This window comes from Pinus tabuliformis, chromosome 8 (genome assembly GCF_031772625.1).
Source record: "Pinus tabuliformis cultivar Carrire ecotype Pingquan chromosome 8, CPIR1, whole genome shotgun sequence".
NCBI lineage: Eukaryota > Viridiplantae > Streptophyta > Pinopsida > Pinales > Pinaceae > Pinus > Pinus tabuliformis.
This window is the reverse complement of record NC_142294.1, coordinates 7,275,163-7,291,745: the sequence shown is the minus strand read 5'-3', so window position 1 is coordinate 7,291,745 and position 16,583 is coordinate 7,275,163. Positions and strand designations below refer to the sequence as shown.

The 16,583-nt window shown below is 36.2% G+C and overlaps 1 protein-coding gene across 2 annotated transcripts in view; it reads left to right on the top strand.

The window, feature by feature from the left end:
* The window catches only part of LOC149233903 (putative fructokinase-7), a 223,119-nt gene extending 207,479 nt beyond the window's left edge, over window positions 1-15,640 (top strand). Inside the window, exons 7-8 of one of the 2 annotated variants that reach the window (XM_089371665.1) lie at window positions 3,808-3,928; window positions 15,211-15,282. In XM_089371665.1, coding sequence (XP_089227791.1) covers window positions 3,808-3,915 — 108 coding nt within the window. In that variant the 3' untranslated portion in view covers window positions 3,916-3,928; window positions 15,211-15,282. Of the gene's footprint in view, window positions 1-3,807; window positions 3,929-15,210 lie in introns of both variants that reach the window. The other variant, XM_089371664.1, reaches the window with a different exon arrangement.
* Window positions 15,641-16,583: the final 943 nt, after the last annotated feature.

The following is a 16,583-nucleotide window of genomic DNA, read 5'->3' as shown; positions in this document are numbered from 1 at the left end:
AGGTTGAAGTTGTGAAGCTACTAAGCTGAAGCTACTGAAGTTGCTAGATCAAAACTGCAATCCTAAAGCTGGGTCAAGGTTCTGAATCTGGGGTTCGAAATTCTGGGTTGAAGCTAATTGATTTATATGCGTGGACCTATGTTATCAACTTCATTGGTAGGTCACTTTTATTATGTTTCTTTATTGTTTACTTGTCTAGAAAATCCCAGATATGCTTTTTGAAGACCAAGGATGAAGCTTTTACTTTCTAGAGTTCAAATCTCTTGTAAATATGTCAGAATTAAGGAGTTCATAATACCTACCTTAAGCCCTCAACAAAATGTCTTTATATTGAGAAATGCGTGTGGAGTTTGATGACATTGTTATATATCTTGTGAAAATAGTGGGCTCCATTTTCTTCTACACACCATCAAGTGATGTTCTTGAGTTGAACGATGTTTTTTTTGTTTCTTCTAGGATAGATCATCAATGTAGAGTTGCATTTGAAGGACAATGGTGTGTTGTTCATGATAATAGTATAACAAGTCCAAAGCATCATGCTAGAAGGGCGTGAGATGGTGGCGTTTACAAGTTGTTGACTATGTGGCACTTGTGCATACTAGTGGGAAGCTATGTGAGCCTTCTGGTTTTGAGGAGGCACATGCAAGGCATGTATGGTGGGATACTATGGAGATAGGGTCAAACCCTATTGGTGAATTAATGGTTTATTCCAAGCTTGTAGTTGATTTGGAGTATTGAGGAGTATCATGACATGGTTGGATTCCTTAATAAGGGAGTTGATGTCAATGAGATTTTTTTCTCTAGTTACCAGAGGATTCTTTTGGAAAGAGGAAGTGGATCTTGTTGAATTTTCTAATCGAAATTACATTGTTGAAGTGTATTAAAAAAAAACCTTCCTTTCTTTTAATAAAAACCCCTATTTACTTTTGTTTTTATGACTATTGAAATAAACTCACATCAATTAATTGAGTGGAGACTAATGAATTTTAACTTTGGAATATATTTCCTCTTTTTCTTTTGAAAATGGAGCTTAAGGATTACTTCTATAGCCCTTTATAATATTACTCTTTTTTTTGGCCCTGATACTTCTATTTGATAATTTGTGAGGTCCTGCTAGTGCATAATAATATGTTTTGTCAAAACTGAAGTAATACTCTAGTAATATGACTTAAAGTAATATTTGAAACAGTATCTTTCCTTAGCGTGGACCCTTGTAATAAGAATCCAAACTTAGGAATATTCAATATCTCCCTATATTTCTTATTTCATCAATACTTCTCGCCCCCTCTTTAATTCGACCTTATAAATATGCACTATTGTTGTTTTTTTTTCAATACATTTTTTTGATAGTGGATAGAGGTTATCTGTGGATATGTAATGCAATCTCACAACACCTCTTTAGACCCTTTCTCTGATGAAGTGGTACTTGATCTCTATATGTTTTGTCATGTCATGAAACACTGAATTTTTTAGAAAACATGATGTAGCTTTGTGTTGGAAAATGCATAGTGACAACTTATTAATTCAATTTTCCTTGTCCTTAATACTTGCTTGTGAACTTTATTATTCTTCTTGTGCTTCTTTATTAGATATTCTTCATCAGTCAAATATCAGGAGCACAATAAAGACAATGGACACAGAATTAGGCTCCAAGTGTTGAAGAATGTAACTAGTGTCCATCTTCATAATTGTATTTGAGTCATGATGTAATGTATTTGTCAAAAGAAAGAAAGAGAAATTTTATTATAAAAGAAATCGACTTATTAAAGCATGGGTTTCATGCTTGGGTCAATGTTTTTAGGTCGAAGCCTCCACTGTAGGCTTCTAGGGTTTATGTCAAGTGTCCTTGTCCATGTCATAATGTAAAGTACCCTTCTTGGGCTTTGTCGAACAAGAAAGAAATTTTGTTTTATGTAAAATAGGTCATTTAGGCCTCCTCCACCAAGTCAACTTCAACTTGGACAAGTCAGCCTAATTAGAGAGGCATAAATCGCTATAAAAGGGCAACAACTCGACTCATTTGGAGCACACTCACAACAAGTTCGATTCACAGTAGATGGAGGCAAAAAAAGAGTGTGAAATTCAAGGAAGAGAAAGGAAACCCTAACGAAGGAGAAGGAAGTCTTTGCCAAGCATAAGAAGTCGAATTTTCTCTCTTTGTCTCACACGTGTGAAGTTGCTGGAAGGGCCATTCTGACGTTGCTGGGGGTCAAAATTTTGGATTGTCGCTGGGCTAAAGCTGCTAGACAAGAAGAGACTACTGAAGTTTGTTGAATCATCTTGGAAGGCCTCCTTTGTAGAGGAGGAAGGTATTTTGGGTCTAAGGTCTTGGTCTATCTCAATTTGATTTACTAGTGGAAGAGTTTGACTGGGTTTTCCTCTATAGAAGGGTTTTAGCCTTGGTTGAATGCCTACATCTGGTGTCATTGATCTTCAAGTTTTGATTTGATAATTGCTTGATGAAAAGAAGATAAAAGAACATAAAGAAGATAATAAGAATACAAGAATAACACAAGTAATTATCAACACAAGAAAATCTTTCTTACTTTCTGATTTTCTAACATGGTTTCAGAGCTAAGGTGAAGAAGGAAGAAAAAGGCAACTTGAATATCTATTGAAGAAAAGGGAATAAAAGGACGGTCATTAAGGAAAAAAATTATATCTATAGAGAATATGTCAACTACAATGAAGGAAAAAAACAAGCTAGAAGAAGCCTCCAATTACAGGGCATGGAAAAAGAAGATATATCTTATCCTCGCTAAGCATAAAGGTTTTGATCTTGTTCAAGGAAAAGTCAAGAAACCTATAGATAATGCAGGAAAGGAGAAGTGTAGAGAAACCGAAATCTTGGCCATGTATATGATAGTAGATGGAGTAAAGGACAACCTAATCACATACATATCCAACATAGACTTTACTCAAGAAATGTATGAAGCCCTCTCCAAGTTATTCACCATCAAGAACATTGGTCAGATAGCTAGCCTCAAGAATGAACTAAGGACAATAAAGATGACAAAAGATGATATTGTGTCATCATATTTTGTAAGGATATCTAGAATAAGAGATGAAATCTAAGCAATAGATGAAGTTGTACCAGAAAAAGAACTTGTGATTGCTACTCTTCTAGGTCTACCAAAATCTTGGAGTGCTTTTGCATCAGGAATTAGCAGTTGGAAGGATACTCCAACCTTTGAACAAATGTGGAATGCATGCAGTTAAGAAGAAGCCCACATATCATTAGTAAACAACAAGGAGGAGGATGAAGAAGACAACACCTCTAATGCCTAGTCTGCTCATCACAAGAAGAAGGCAACATTCAAGAAGTTCAAAGGATGGAAGGAGAAGGTTGATCTATCAAGGATTGAGTGCTACAATTCTCACAAAATGGGACATTACAAAAGTCAATGTCCTGAGAATCCAAGGAACAAAAAAAGAGATAGAGAACAAGAAAATGTTATGGATGAAGCTCCATCAAAGAAGAACAACACTGAAGAATCCAAAGTCAAAGACTTATACCACTGAGTCTTTCCTTGCATATCCTTCTACTATAAGTTTTGTAATGTTTTTATGTTCTAGAGTCTGTAGATCTAATATATCTTGTTAGAATCTTTTAAGTTGTTTTGATAAGTTGTAGGTAACCCTCTGAAGGACTAGATTAAGAGGGAGCCTCCACCATTTTACCAAAAGATAAGTGTCTTGTTCCTTGTTTCTTTTTTTATGTTTTGTTTCCTCCTCATATCGAGATTTGTTTGTATTGTATGCTAATAACCCTTTCTTTATATTTTCCTTGGTTAGGAAAACTTGTAGAATACACAAAGGTTATGGAGGAGACTTCAAAGGAAAGACTTGAATCATGAAAGAAGTCTTGTTGCAAAGGAATTCCTTCAAGAACTAAAGTCCTACAAGGTTTGTTAAAGAACAACTCAAGGTATGTCTTAGATTACAAGTTTTGTTACAAGGTTCTCTTCATACAAAAAGTATGATCATTCTTCTTTTGAAATTTGCTTTACATTACTAACATCTTTATGTGTAGGGTTTTGAATCATAAAGATTCTTGTTAGGGTGATTAATTATTAGATTGAATTTACCCTCATTACATTGTCTCTTGTCATTTGATCAATTTGTGAAACCCTAACCTTTAGTGTTCAATGTAAAACCCTAGCCTCTTGTTGCTAAGGGTATGTCAAATAATGAAACCCTAGTCTACTTAGGGATTGTTGATAAAGTCTAAAAATCCTATTCTTTTGATGTTTAGGGTTTTGATAATGTTATGGTAAAAGCCCTAGTCCTTTATGGTTTGCTGTTAATATCTAGGGTATATAATTAAACCTTATATTTTTAGGGTTGGGTGAATTAGGGTTTATGAACAAAACCCTTGTAATAAATAAAGTAAGATCCTGGGAATGAAACCTTAAGTGTATATTCATCAGTATGACCAAAACCCTAGCCAGGTCAAAATTGTTGTATATTTAACTTCGATGTATTGATGTTTTTATCTTTGGTTTACCTTGTAGATACTGATATAAGATGCTAATGTATGATAATGGAATCCTAGATATGTATATGTGAGTATGCTTAATGTTTTAGTTTGTGAAATCTAGGGTTTGTAATAAAACTCTAGTAGAGATTGATATTCTAGGGCGTGATGATATTGTTTTCGATTATTGATATGATTTAGCTTTGATGATAAAATCTAAGGTTTGCAACAAACCCTAGTAGAGTCTGACATGTAAATTCTAAAAGGATATTGTTGAAACCTTAGATGTATAGTACTATGATTGGATTGTTATCTAAGGCTTTGTGTCTTGAAGATGGAGTCTAGGGTTTATGACAAAACCCTAGCAAGAAGTTGAAGTCTAGTATGTAAAAAGATGTGACCCTTGCTAATTATGAACCTAACTAGGTTTAGGTATTTGATGTCTAAAGCTTGAATGTTTTGATGCTTCCATTATAATGACATGATTTTGATATGATTGACTTCATGCTTTTGTATGTTTGTATTTGGTTGTACTTGCTATTAAAGTTTTGCAGGTACATAATCTTCAAGATGTTGAAGATGTTCATAATGATAAGCATGATGAAGGAAGCTATAAGAATGATGATAATCAAAGTTGACCTTGATGCCATGAGAAAGAAATGAAGCCTTGATGAAGTTTCTCCGATATTATAAAAGAAGGAAGTTGTTGATCTCCTTAAGTTGAGAGGGAGCATGGTTAGAAGAAAAAGGTATATCTCCCTAATTAAGAGGGAGGGCATATTATGATAGTCATAATAAATACCTTGAAGAAAGAATGAAACCGAAGAATGAATAAAAGAACTACATATGGATGTTCGTGAAAAAGACTTGAGAAATACTGAGGCTGTATTTGGTGCTACTGAAGAAGTGAAAAGAAGAAGAAAGCTTCTGACATGTTCTATATAGATAACTTGATGATGATATAAGTAGCATCAGAATGATTGAAGACCTCGAAGGTTTGAGTTTACTTGTATATATATTTGAAGGTTTATTATTGATTGGGGTTGTGATTGTGTAGGATCTCTTCGTAGAAAGATTGAATGTTTGAAGCATGCTTGGATTGGTGGATATATATCTGGTTTAATTAATAAGGAGAGATGAAGCATCATGTGGAAACAAGATGTTTGGGAGGACATCTGGCCGGTCTATGTGTTGATGTCTATATCCCGAAGTAGGGAGGGTGGCGTTGGTCATGGAGATACGACCTTGGATACGCAACTAGATCCCTAGGTTGGTGTTAGAGCTTAAAAGAATTATGGTACCTAAAGTGGATAAAGCTTGAGTACACCTTAGTCTTGTTCTTGTCTTCCAGTCCTGCCAGTCACCAGTGATCAAATATATGCTCTTACAAGGTTTGTGTTAGGGTCTCAAGTCAATTTTTTATCATTTCATTAGGTTTTCAAAATAAAAATTTGGTCAATGGCTAGTGTGTCTAGGTCTATTACTGCTCCTTTCAAGATTTTCATGTTTTGGTCATTGCCATCACTCAATTGGATGTGCCATTAATGAAGGGTCATCATCATCCTCTCAGTCATATCATCATGGTCCTCATTCAACTCAGTGTCACCATTAGGTCATTAGGGTCAAATTCATCAAAATTTGTCATTTCATTCATAAATTCAGCAAATGAAGGAGTAGTAATAGGGAATTTGCTCAAAATGTTTTTGTTTCAAAGTGTAAGTTATTTCAAATGTCATGTAATAAGTTCTAATGTTCCAAAGCTGCATTGAATATGCCAAAGCTACATAGTTTTCAAAATCAAATGTCAAAGTACATGGTGGGGCCACTACATTATCAAAGGATAAACCGATTTCCAAAGCTACAAAGACCAAAAAGCTTCTCATTTGCTCATTCCAACTTTATAAGACATCTCTCCACCAAGAAAACTTAGTTTCACTCTCAGACAAGTGATTCCTTGCCACCTGTGCTTGGAAGGATCAATTCCCTCTTCTAGGGTTTTGGTTGCATTTGCTTGGTTTCATAATCTCATTGATAAATTGTTGAGAATTTTTTTAATTTTATAGCTCACTCACCTTCCCCCACCTTTTATACACCTTCCTAAACACTTCCCCTCATTCCTATCCCTCAATTTCATCATTTTCCCACAAACCCTAGCCTAGACTACACTTTCCTAGGCTAGGCCTTTGTTTTTCCCTTTTGGACCCCTTCCCCTCACTCAAATCCAAAAATTCCACTTCCCCTCACTCCCTAACATTTATCCTTACCCCCCTAAATTTTCCCAAGAATTTAGACAACCTTCAAAACCCTCCATCTCCCTCCATTCCTAAAGTTGCCCGAAAACCCCTGTTTTCCTAAACTAAACCCTAAATTCCCTTCCTAGTGAGCTAGGGTTTCACAATGCATCCAGAGACCACAATCGCTGATAAGAGGAAGCATAAAGGAGTCCAAGGACAAGAGGTCTCAAAAGGCATAAAGAGTAAGAAAGTGAGTCATCTCCTCCACTAGGTCAAAGGGACTTTAAAAGAATCATTCGCTGCACATAGGGACAATTTTGCTTCAAAGTATGTTTCTAACAAAATGGAGATGAACTTGACAAAAGTGGAAGAGCTTTTGTCAATCATCAACCAAGGAACAAAAAACTCCTTCATTGTATACATAGGTGTTATGATTTGGGAGAAATGCCAAAAATATAGTTGCTACAGGACAATTGCTGCACTTCTGGAGTAGTCTTGGGCGATTGAATTTTTAGGTGGTTTGGAGAAAGTGTTTTTAGTGCTTGATGACTCCATTGTGTAGAAGACATCATAAGCTTTCCAACCATACCACTTTTAGCACAAAACCCCTCTGGGAAGGCCTCCAAACACCCACTCAAAGACCACACTGCGTTTTTGCTGATAGCACACTGCACTTATGCAATTTTTGAGGGACCAACTTCAAACTTGGATTTTGAACAAATGGGAAAGTATTTTTGAAAACTGTAGGAGGTTTTTGTTCATAACATACCAAATAACAAAAACCTCTCTCAGTTTTGTAAAACGTTTTATGGTTAGAGAGATATGGCTTCATTTTTGAGACCTATTTGTGCAGGAAACCCATAATTTTTGGCAATTTTTGGAAACAGTCACATGATCAAAAACACAGTGTTCCCCACACTGCACTTTTGATGGGGAGCTCCAAATGACATTTGGTTTGCATATTTGGATTCCTTATCACTTGTACATCACTTCTAGCCTTTGGGAGCAAAATTTCAGCAGGTTCTGGTAGGTGGAAAGGGCTAAAAACTACTCAAAAAACACCTCTCTGCCCTCTTTTTGAAGAGCTCGCTGCACTTTTGAGAGTACCTTTGGGAGAATGAAGTTTTGGAGGCTAGGAGCAACCTTTTTCAGTTCTTGAAGATTCCATCATGTAGTAGACATCCACAACTTTCCAATGAGCCATCAAGATCTTGATTTGGACCTCGGGAAGGCCTCCAAAAATCAATTCTACCAAATTCGCTGTGCTTTCTCCTTGCACGCTGCGCTTTTGACTGATTTCTATGCGTTTTTTCCTGTAACAACTTTTTCTTAGTTTTATCAGTTGGATTCGAGTTTTTATGATGTAATTGATTAACTTTGATGTAATTATAATGTAATGGAGGGTAAATAAGCTTCTAAGATTGTTTTCATGTAAACTTAGGCCTCATTTATGAGGGCAATTCAGTTAAAGTTTAAATGGAAGATTTGTTTTAACCACTCTAGACATTAGGGTTTTGTTGAACACCTCATGTAATTAGTTCCTAAACTGAAGGATTCGACCCTGAGAGAGGGGAAAATGGTTTTGGTCTATATGTATCTAGTTTTCAGTCACAGAACAGGTTGGACATTAGAGAGTGAAAGTTTTGGAGCTTGTACTCATCATCTTTTACAGGAAATCAAAGGCCAGTTGCAACTATTATTTAGGAATTCTTGTGTTATGAGTTTGTGATAATGTTTTTCTTCTGTTAATAGTTTATATGAATGATAATTTCATCTCCTTTCCATATCTATGCTCTTTAGTGATTTTCCTAAGAGGTTTTAAACAAAATTCTTAAATTTAAGCTCTGTTTTGTTTGGAATTTCATGTTTATGTTACCTATCTTCCAATAAATGAATTCACGCTTGCCATGCTCATTTTGAATCTTTGCTTTTCCACCCTACACTACATCGACAAAACCCCTAAGTATCACAAAGGCATAACTACCTTGCTCCTTTATATCTCTTGCAACCAAAACCTTTGATCTTTGACCTAGTTCCTTGATGTTCCCTCCTGATCCAGCAAAACCCTAAAAATTTCAAAACCCTACCTGAGCCTAACATATCTAGCGTAACATCTTTCCCTATTCCAGTCATCATTGGTTGTGAATTCATAGGGAGATCCCTCTCTGGTTTAGTAGGGCTAGCTGTTGAACCCTAAGTGGTTTGAGATTACCTCCTTCGATCTCCTTTCTCAACCTTGGGATATTGTGGAGGATAGCAAGTCCCACCCAATAAGAGTACCTTGGTCAGGTATATAATCTGTAGCACTACGTGTGTTGACTCTTCATAGAGTATATCACTTTGAGATCTTCCATGTACCTTTGTATATATATGTAATTATGAATACCTCCCTAGTTATGAGGGAGTGTTGAAGAATGTAACTAGTGTTGGTCTTTATAATTGTATTTGAGTCATGATGCAATGTATTTGTCAAAAGAAAGAAAAATAAATTTTAATATAAAAGAAATTGACTTATTAAAGCACGAGTTTCATGCTTGGGTCAATGTTTTTAGGTCAAAGCCTCCATTGTAGGCTTCTTGGGTTTATGTCAACTGTCCTTGTCCATGTCATAATGTAAAGCACCTTTCTTGGGCTTTGTCAAATCAAAAAAGAAATTTATTTTTATGTAAAATAGGTCATTTAGGCCTCCTCCACCAACTCTGCCTCAACTTGGACAATTTGACCTAATTAGAGAGGCAAAAACCACTATAAAAGGGCAACAACTCAATTCATTTAAGCACATTCACAACATGTTTGATCTATAGTAGCTGGAGGCAAAAAAAGGGTGTGAAATTCAAGGAAGAGAACGGAAACCCTAGCGAAGGAGAAGGAAGTCTTTGTCAAGCATAAGAAGTCAAATTTTCTCTCTGTGTCTCACATGTGCAAAGTTACTGGGTTGCTAGAAGGGCCGAAATTCTGAAGTTGCTGGGGGTTGAAATTCTGGATTGTCGCTGGGCCAAAATTATGAAGTTGTCGAGGGTCGAAATTGTGGATTGTCGCTGGGCTGAAATTCTGAAGTTGCTGGGGGCTGAAATTCTAGATTGTTGTTGGGTTGAAGTTGTTGGACAATAAGAGACTATTGAAGTTTGTTGAATCATCTTGGAAGGCTAACTTGGTGGAGAAGGACGGTCTTTTGGGTCTAAGGTCTTGGTCTATCTCAATTTGATTTACTAGTGGAAGAGTTTGACTGGGTTTTCCTCTATAGAGGGTTTTAGCCGTAGCTGGGTGCGTACATATGGTGTCGTTGATCTTCATGTTTTGATTATCTGATTGCTTGATGAAAAGAAGAACATAAAGAAGATAATAAGAATACAAAAATAACACAAGTAATTATCAACATAAGAAAATCTTTTTGCCTTTCTGATTTTCTAACACCAAGCCAAGGCAAAACCCCTCCAAGGGAAAAAACCCAAAAACTCTTCTCTTCTTATAGAATCTACTATAAATGAGACTGCAAAGACCCAAACCCTAGACCAAGTCCTCCTCCAAGTACCAAGTTAGCCCTTCGACAATTCCTTTGATTTTGCACCAACCAACGTCAAATTGCAACTTCGATTTGCTAGCCTTCAATATTACAACTCGTCTTGCAACTTCGACCTTGTAGTCTCTGCCTTGCAGCTTCTCTAGAAACCCTAAGTCACCTTCCTCTTAAGACCTTCCTAGAGCAAGATAGCTCATCTCAAGATCAACGAGGTCAAGGTAGGGTTTTCTCCCTTCAAGCTACAAGATACTGCACTTCATCCTCCTGCAATTTCAACCTCCTTCTATAGCACCAGAAACCCTAGAACTTCGCACGTGTGAGAGAGATAGAGCCCAAAAAGAAGATTTTTCTTCTTTCTTTCTTCTTCTAGACCTTTGCTCTTCCTTTCACTACTTCCCATCTACAAATCAAATTCTTTCTTGAGACATCAAACTTCTTGAGTGAGTGAGTGCTAAATGAGGCTGACTTGTAGTTGCCAGGGCCAACTTGTACTTTTGGAGCTTCCAAGACTTTCTAGACTCAGAAATAATTCTTTTGACAATAACATTTTGCCTAGAAGGGTCTTATAAACATGATGTTGACTCCTTTGACACCTAAGACCTAATAAACCCTAGAAGCATGAAGAACATGTTTTTACCCAGAAGACCATCAATAAAGAGCATGAGACCCATGCTTTATAATGATAACTTTTTCTTTTCTTCTTTTGTTTGTTACATAGGATACATATTGAAATGAGTACAACAATTATGAAGACTGAAACTAGTTACATTTTCAACACTTTGATTGCCATAGTGAGTCACTGTGAATCCCATCTCAAAACCAAATAAACTTGTGAGCATTTTGCAAAGCCATATGGCCTCACAACTGGCTAGACTCATGGCCATGTGCTGGGTCTTTGCTGAGTTAAGTGCTACTAAGTGCAGCTTCCTGCTAAACCATGAGATCATATATAATCCCAAGTTGAAAGAACTAAAATACTCTTCTTGTTCACTACACTCCTAGCCCAATATAAGTTTGTTTATCATTGTAATTAATTGAGTGGGCACTGGGGATTAGTGGATTTCAACTTCGAAATGTATTCCCTCTTTTACTTTTGAAATTTCAATTATATATATATATATATATATATATATATATTTGAAATTTACCCTGCTTATATGCAGACATCTATTTGGTATTTTGTGAAGTCCTGCTAGCGTATTATTTAGCGCATAATAATAGGTTTTGTCAAAACTTAAGTAATATATGAAACAGTATGCTTCCTTAGCGTGGACCCTTGTCATAAGAAACCAAACTTTGGAATATTCAATTTCTCCTTAAATATCTTAGGCTATTAATACTTCTCACTCCCTCTTTAATACAACCTTATAAACAGGCATATATGTCATCGTTATTATACTTTGGTTGGCTCTTTTTTTTTTTTTAAATACCCTCTTCAGGAAAGATGTGCTCGAAGTTTGGTAACTTTTCAAAAACAGGCCTTCAACGGATATTCACTACAATAAAGTCAACTCCCACGTCAGCTTGGGGTATTGTTCCACGGATTTTCTATTTGGCAGGCTTGCAGCTATTCTGACTTAGGTGACTATCTGAAACGGTGGTAGATTCTGTTTAGGCGGCAGAACGACACTCTTCAGAAGTTAATAATTGCAGAATATGCTATTCCGACCCACTGAATTGATTTTTATTGGAGTTGTTTTTAGTGCGACTTTTTGGATTTTCCGGTGCCGGAATCTGGTGGAAAAATTTGAGGTGAAATCTTGAACTGGTTTTGACTGTATATATGGATTCAACACTCTAGGGCACTTTAGATTGTGTAGGGGTTACCCATCAAGCTTGTGATTTCAATAAATTCCAGCCGGATTTTAGAGAAATTAGACTGGAAAACCCCACTGGAAAAGGTTCCAAAAAGTCGCACTAAAGACAACTCGTTTTTCATTATGTTGGATTCTCATTGGATTTCAGCAGATTCTTCTTCCTACGATTTTATAGCTTTTTTATTATGGGATTGTCTACAGCGCCCGTTAGTGTCAGGTGTAATTTCAATTGGATGGTCCTTTGCTTGGTGGAACTACTTAACTGGCTGTATGTTTGTAGTTTATATGGCGACGAGTCTACGATTAAACTCTCTGGCAAAATAGACTAGCAGATTTGGAATGGGATTACATCTTGGTATACGTGTACCCACGTGGAGTTTGGGATTGTTGCTGGTACACTAGAACAGATATCACAACCAAATTTCCACGCTATTCCTGATTTTCCTTGAATTGTTTTTGAAATGAAATACCAATGAAATGATAATTACAAAAATTGCCCCTGAATGCTCTTTTGCTAGGTTCTTATTCTTGCAGCAACTCGGCAATGATTCGCTGCTACAATTTTTTTCCTTGATTCGTTGAGTGGTAATTTTCATTTTAAATGTTTAATGGCAGAAAATTATTCTGATTTTTTTTATTTTCTTTGCGGCCGAGTAATTCTTTTTTCGATAGGAACTCTGAGGCCAAAGGCCTAATTGTGGTCAATGACGCAAACAGATAAACTTGGAAAATGTATGGCCAAACACTGGATTAGAAAAGTTCTGAAAAAAGGTGTGCCTAAAAATTAAGATCAGAAACGAAGCTCTGCTACCAATGAAATGAAGAAGGTTCATTTATTGAAGAAAAATCCAACATAAGCATTGCAGGCAACTTAAGTCCATAAAGGACAAACTATAGTTATAATGAATATGCAGTCATTTGACTATTAAAGTCTACAGAGAGTCTACAGAGGTGTACATACTGTACCTTCCTATGGATTGAAACTTGTGACCTCTTATGTTTGCATCATGATAAGATGAAATCTTCAACTTGGTTTCCACTGTGAGAGAGAAGCCTAGATTTGATGATGGACTTCATCCAGTGTTACTCTATTTCGAGTTGGAATTACTTCTAAAGGGTTTATTGTGGATAGTTACATGAGGAAGTCAAGCTTTATAGAAAATGGGTGATATCATTAGTTTTCCATCCATAGACCCAACCTTTGTGTTTTAAGAATAGCGACTTCAATTTTGAGTTGTCCAATGTGTCTTTGCATTTCCTCGTCCATTTCTTTCTTTCTTTGAGAGCGAATATTTACCATGAACGTGTAGATACTTAGTGACTCTTGCTAAGCAACGCTCTGAAGCTATTTAATCCAAACTTTTTGGTCACCCGTTTACTATGACAATGGAGATCCACTCTTTTTACAAAGATTTGGGAGTGTGCTTTGATACCTTTTTTGGTACCTCTACTAGACGCTTATATTCCTCACTTTTGGAAGGTGCCTTGCCCTTTGATGGTAGATCTTATGATATTCGTCTAGTTCCAATGAGATCTAATGGAGATCCACTCTTTTTATAAAGATTTGGTAGTGTCCTTTGCTACCTTCTCTGATACCTCTACTAGAGGCCTATATTTCTCTCTTTGGAAAAAGGCGCCTTGCCCTTTGATGGTAGATCTTGTGAGATTCTTTTAGCTCAATTTCACTAGGTTGATTCCATCTTTCTTTCAACCTACTTTAGATAATAGATGTGTAAAGCACCCAACACTTACGACAGTAGACTAATGAGGCAGTACACCCCTTCTTGAGATGCTCTGAGACAATGCAAATATGTCACAAGGTCACCTATACATGCTAGCTATGACACTTGGTTATCGATGTCCCGCTTCTTGAGATGCTTTCAAACCATCCAAATATGTCACAAGGTCACCTATACATGCTATGTATGACACTTGGTTAGGGGAATATCTGCTCCCACCAACTCCCAGTTCAAATGTTGTTGACATATGTTCATTACTAGCTTTTTCTCCTCCATTAAGGATCCATTGACCTTGGCTGTTAGGAGAGTGTCAATGAGGAGCACTCAACATCACCCTAGGATAGTCTAACATGGCCCTCTTAGCCCACTCTATTATGTAGGAGACATCATGAGGTCATCAGGGTTGACATCAATGCCTTGAGACCATCCAAATACATCACGAGGTCACCTAGGCATTCCCGTTTTGCCACCTAGTTTTAGGAAACCTCTGCCCCTATTTGCTTCTATCTCAAATCTTGGAGATGCTCATAAATTTGTTTATCTCTTATACTACGGCTCTATTGACGTTTGATGTTAGGAGAGTTTCAGTGATAAGCACTTGCCCCCCAAGATAATTTGTTGAAACCGTCTTAGTCAAATATCTAGAAAACATCATCAAGCTCAACATTGGTGCTTCCATGGCATTGATAGGGATAGTGGCTTATCTAATTTTGATGAAGATTAGGATATAATTATTTACATGGCCTTTTACCATGACCACCGCATCTCTCTATTTAAGTGAGTGCTTGTTCTACTCTCCTTTTAAATGAGGTTGTTCTTTGCTTCATTGTCTAGGGCTTACCCCTTTGGTTTGTTATTTCATTTATTTATGACATTGGCGTGCAATGTACTTTGGAGTTCTATTGACCTAATATGATAATTTGATCATTTTGAGCATTAACATAAATTCTTTCTTTCAATTACGTGCTCTCAAGATTTAGAATAATTCTTGGGTAATTGACTTAAGTGGCAGTTTACAATAATGAAAAAGAATTGCATCCTGAGAACGTTGGAAAGACTTTCAAGTTGCTATTACAAATGAACCTAAGGGGATGCCCATGATACATATGTTTTGAAGGTTGGAACCGAATATTAATTCATTGAAGAGACCTACAACAGGATCTTTGACTATGCATTTATCTGGTATGCGGTTGTAGCTCCAATATGCACTTGAAAGCCTTTTTCAAAATTTGCTTGAAAGGCCAGTGCTCGTTGGTGGTGTTGCTAATAGCTATAAACCCTTGCAGTTATAAACGAATTATTTGCTAATAATTCTTTATTGAGGTCTTAATGTTATTTAATTTCTTTTAGCTGTTCCCATCTTTTCTGCTTTTACATTATTCGTTGGTTTTGAAAAATCTAATAATTGTTCATGCTGCTACAGGATGAAAAGCGACTGAGAGAAGCACTTAAGTTTGCTAATGTCTGCGGTGCATTAACAGTCACAGAGAGAGGAGCAATTCCTGCTTTGCCTAGTCGACAGGCTGTGTTGGAAGCCTTGGTTAAAGTTGTAGCTTGATTTTTTATTACCAAAGATTAACCATGTTCAGTAATGCGGTTGCCTGAAACTGAAAGCTTTGTAATTTTAAAGAGCAATGCAGCTCTGAGGTGATTTTGGTATTTTGGGAATTCCATTTAAACAATTTCGAATAATTATTTTGCAATTATGATTTTTTTCTCTTATGGAATTAGCTTTCGACGTTCTCTATTTCAATGTAACGTTGTATTTTCACGCGTATTGAGGATACAAGAGAAATACATGTCTGTTCAATTTTATCATATGGAATAAGTAGTTTCCTCTTTGATTTTGTTCATGGAATGTTACTTATCACCCTCGGGCTTCATATGATGGCAACTTGAGCATGGATCAAGGAAACGATTTTATACATGTGGGCATAAAGGATTTCATAAACATTTTGTAATCTCTCCCTCTATATGCATATATGAAATTCTCGCTCACATTATGCGATTGTTTACAAAATGCATGAGGATTTGTGAAATCTCTTCTATTGAGATCATAGATCTTTCAATTATGGACTCATTACTTGACTCAAAAAGCATCGGAACAAAGCCATAGAATTTATTGCTTCTCGAAATAGTTTGGGGTTTCGAGAGTTCAAACAAATGATAGGTATGGATTATATTCTTTCTATCATGGTCTCATTCGTCTCATTACTTGTTCAAAAAGCATGAGAACAAAACTATAGGATTTTTTCTTTCCTTCAACTAGCGGGGTGGGGTTTTGAAAGGTCAAACAAATGATAGAGTAAAATGAGGATCACTTAGACTCAACCAATTACTATGCAAAACATTATTAAAACACATGATCTAACTGACCTTTTAAACAGGTTTACCATGCCTCGTATTCATTGGATCAAGTGCAAGGCATAAAAATCACCCTCTAGCGGTTTGAAACAATAGGTGCTATAAATTTTGATTGGCTCTAAAGATGGATGGAACCAATGAATTGGAGGGAAGTTTCTCACCCTTTTTAATCATCCCATAAAATGATTATATGATATATTACTGCTGTCGAATTCAGGTTTTGATGCCACTTTTACCGTTTGGCCCAAGTATTCATACCCTTTGTATAACATCATTTTCTATGGAAAATGTGAAAGGCTTTGTTTCAGATTATGAGTAATCTTTAGAATTGGGAAATTCAAGATTATAAATATGTTTAAAATGAACAAAGTTTATTTATTATCAAACATTCAACATAAAAGGAATAAAAGACAAATTTATATAGGACAAATA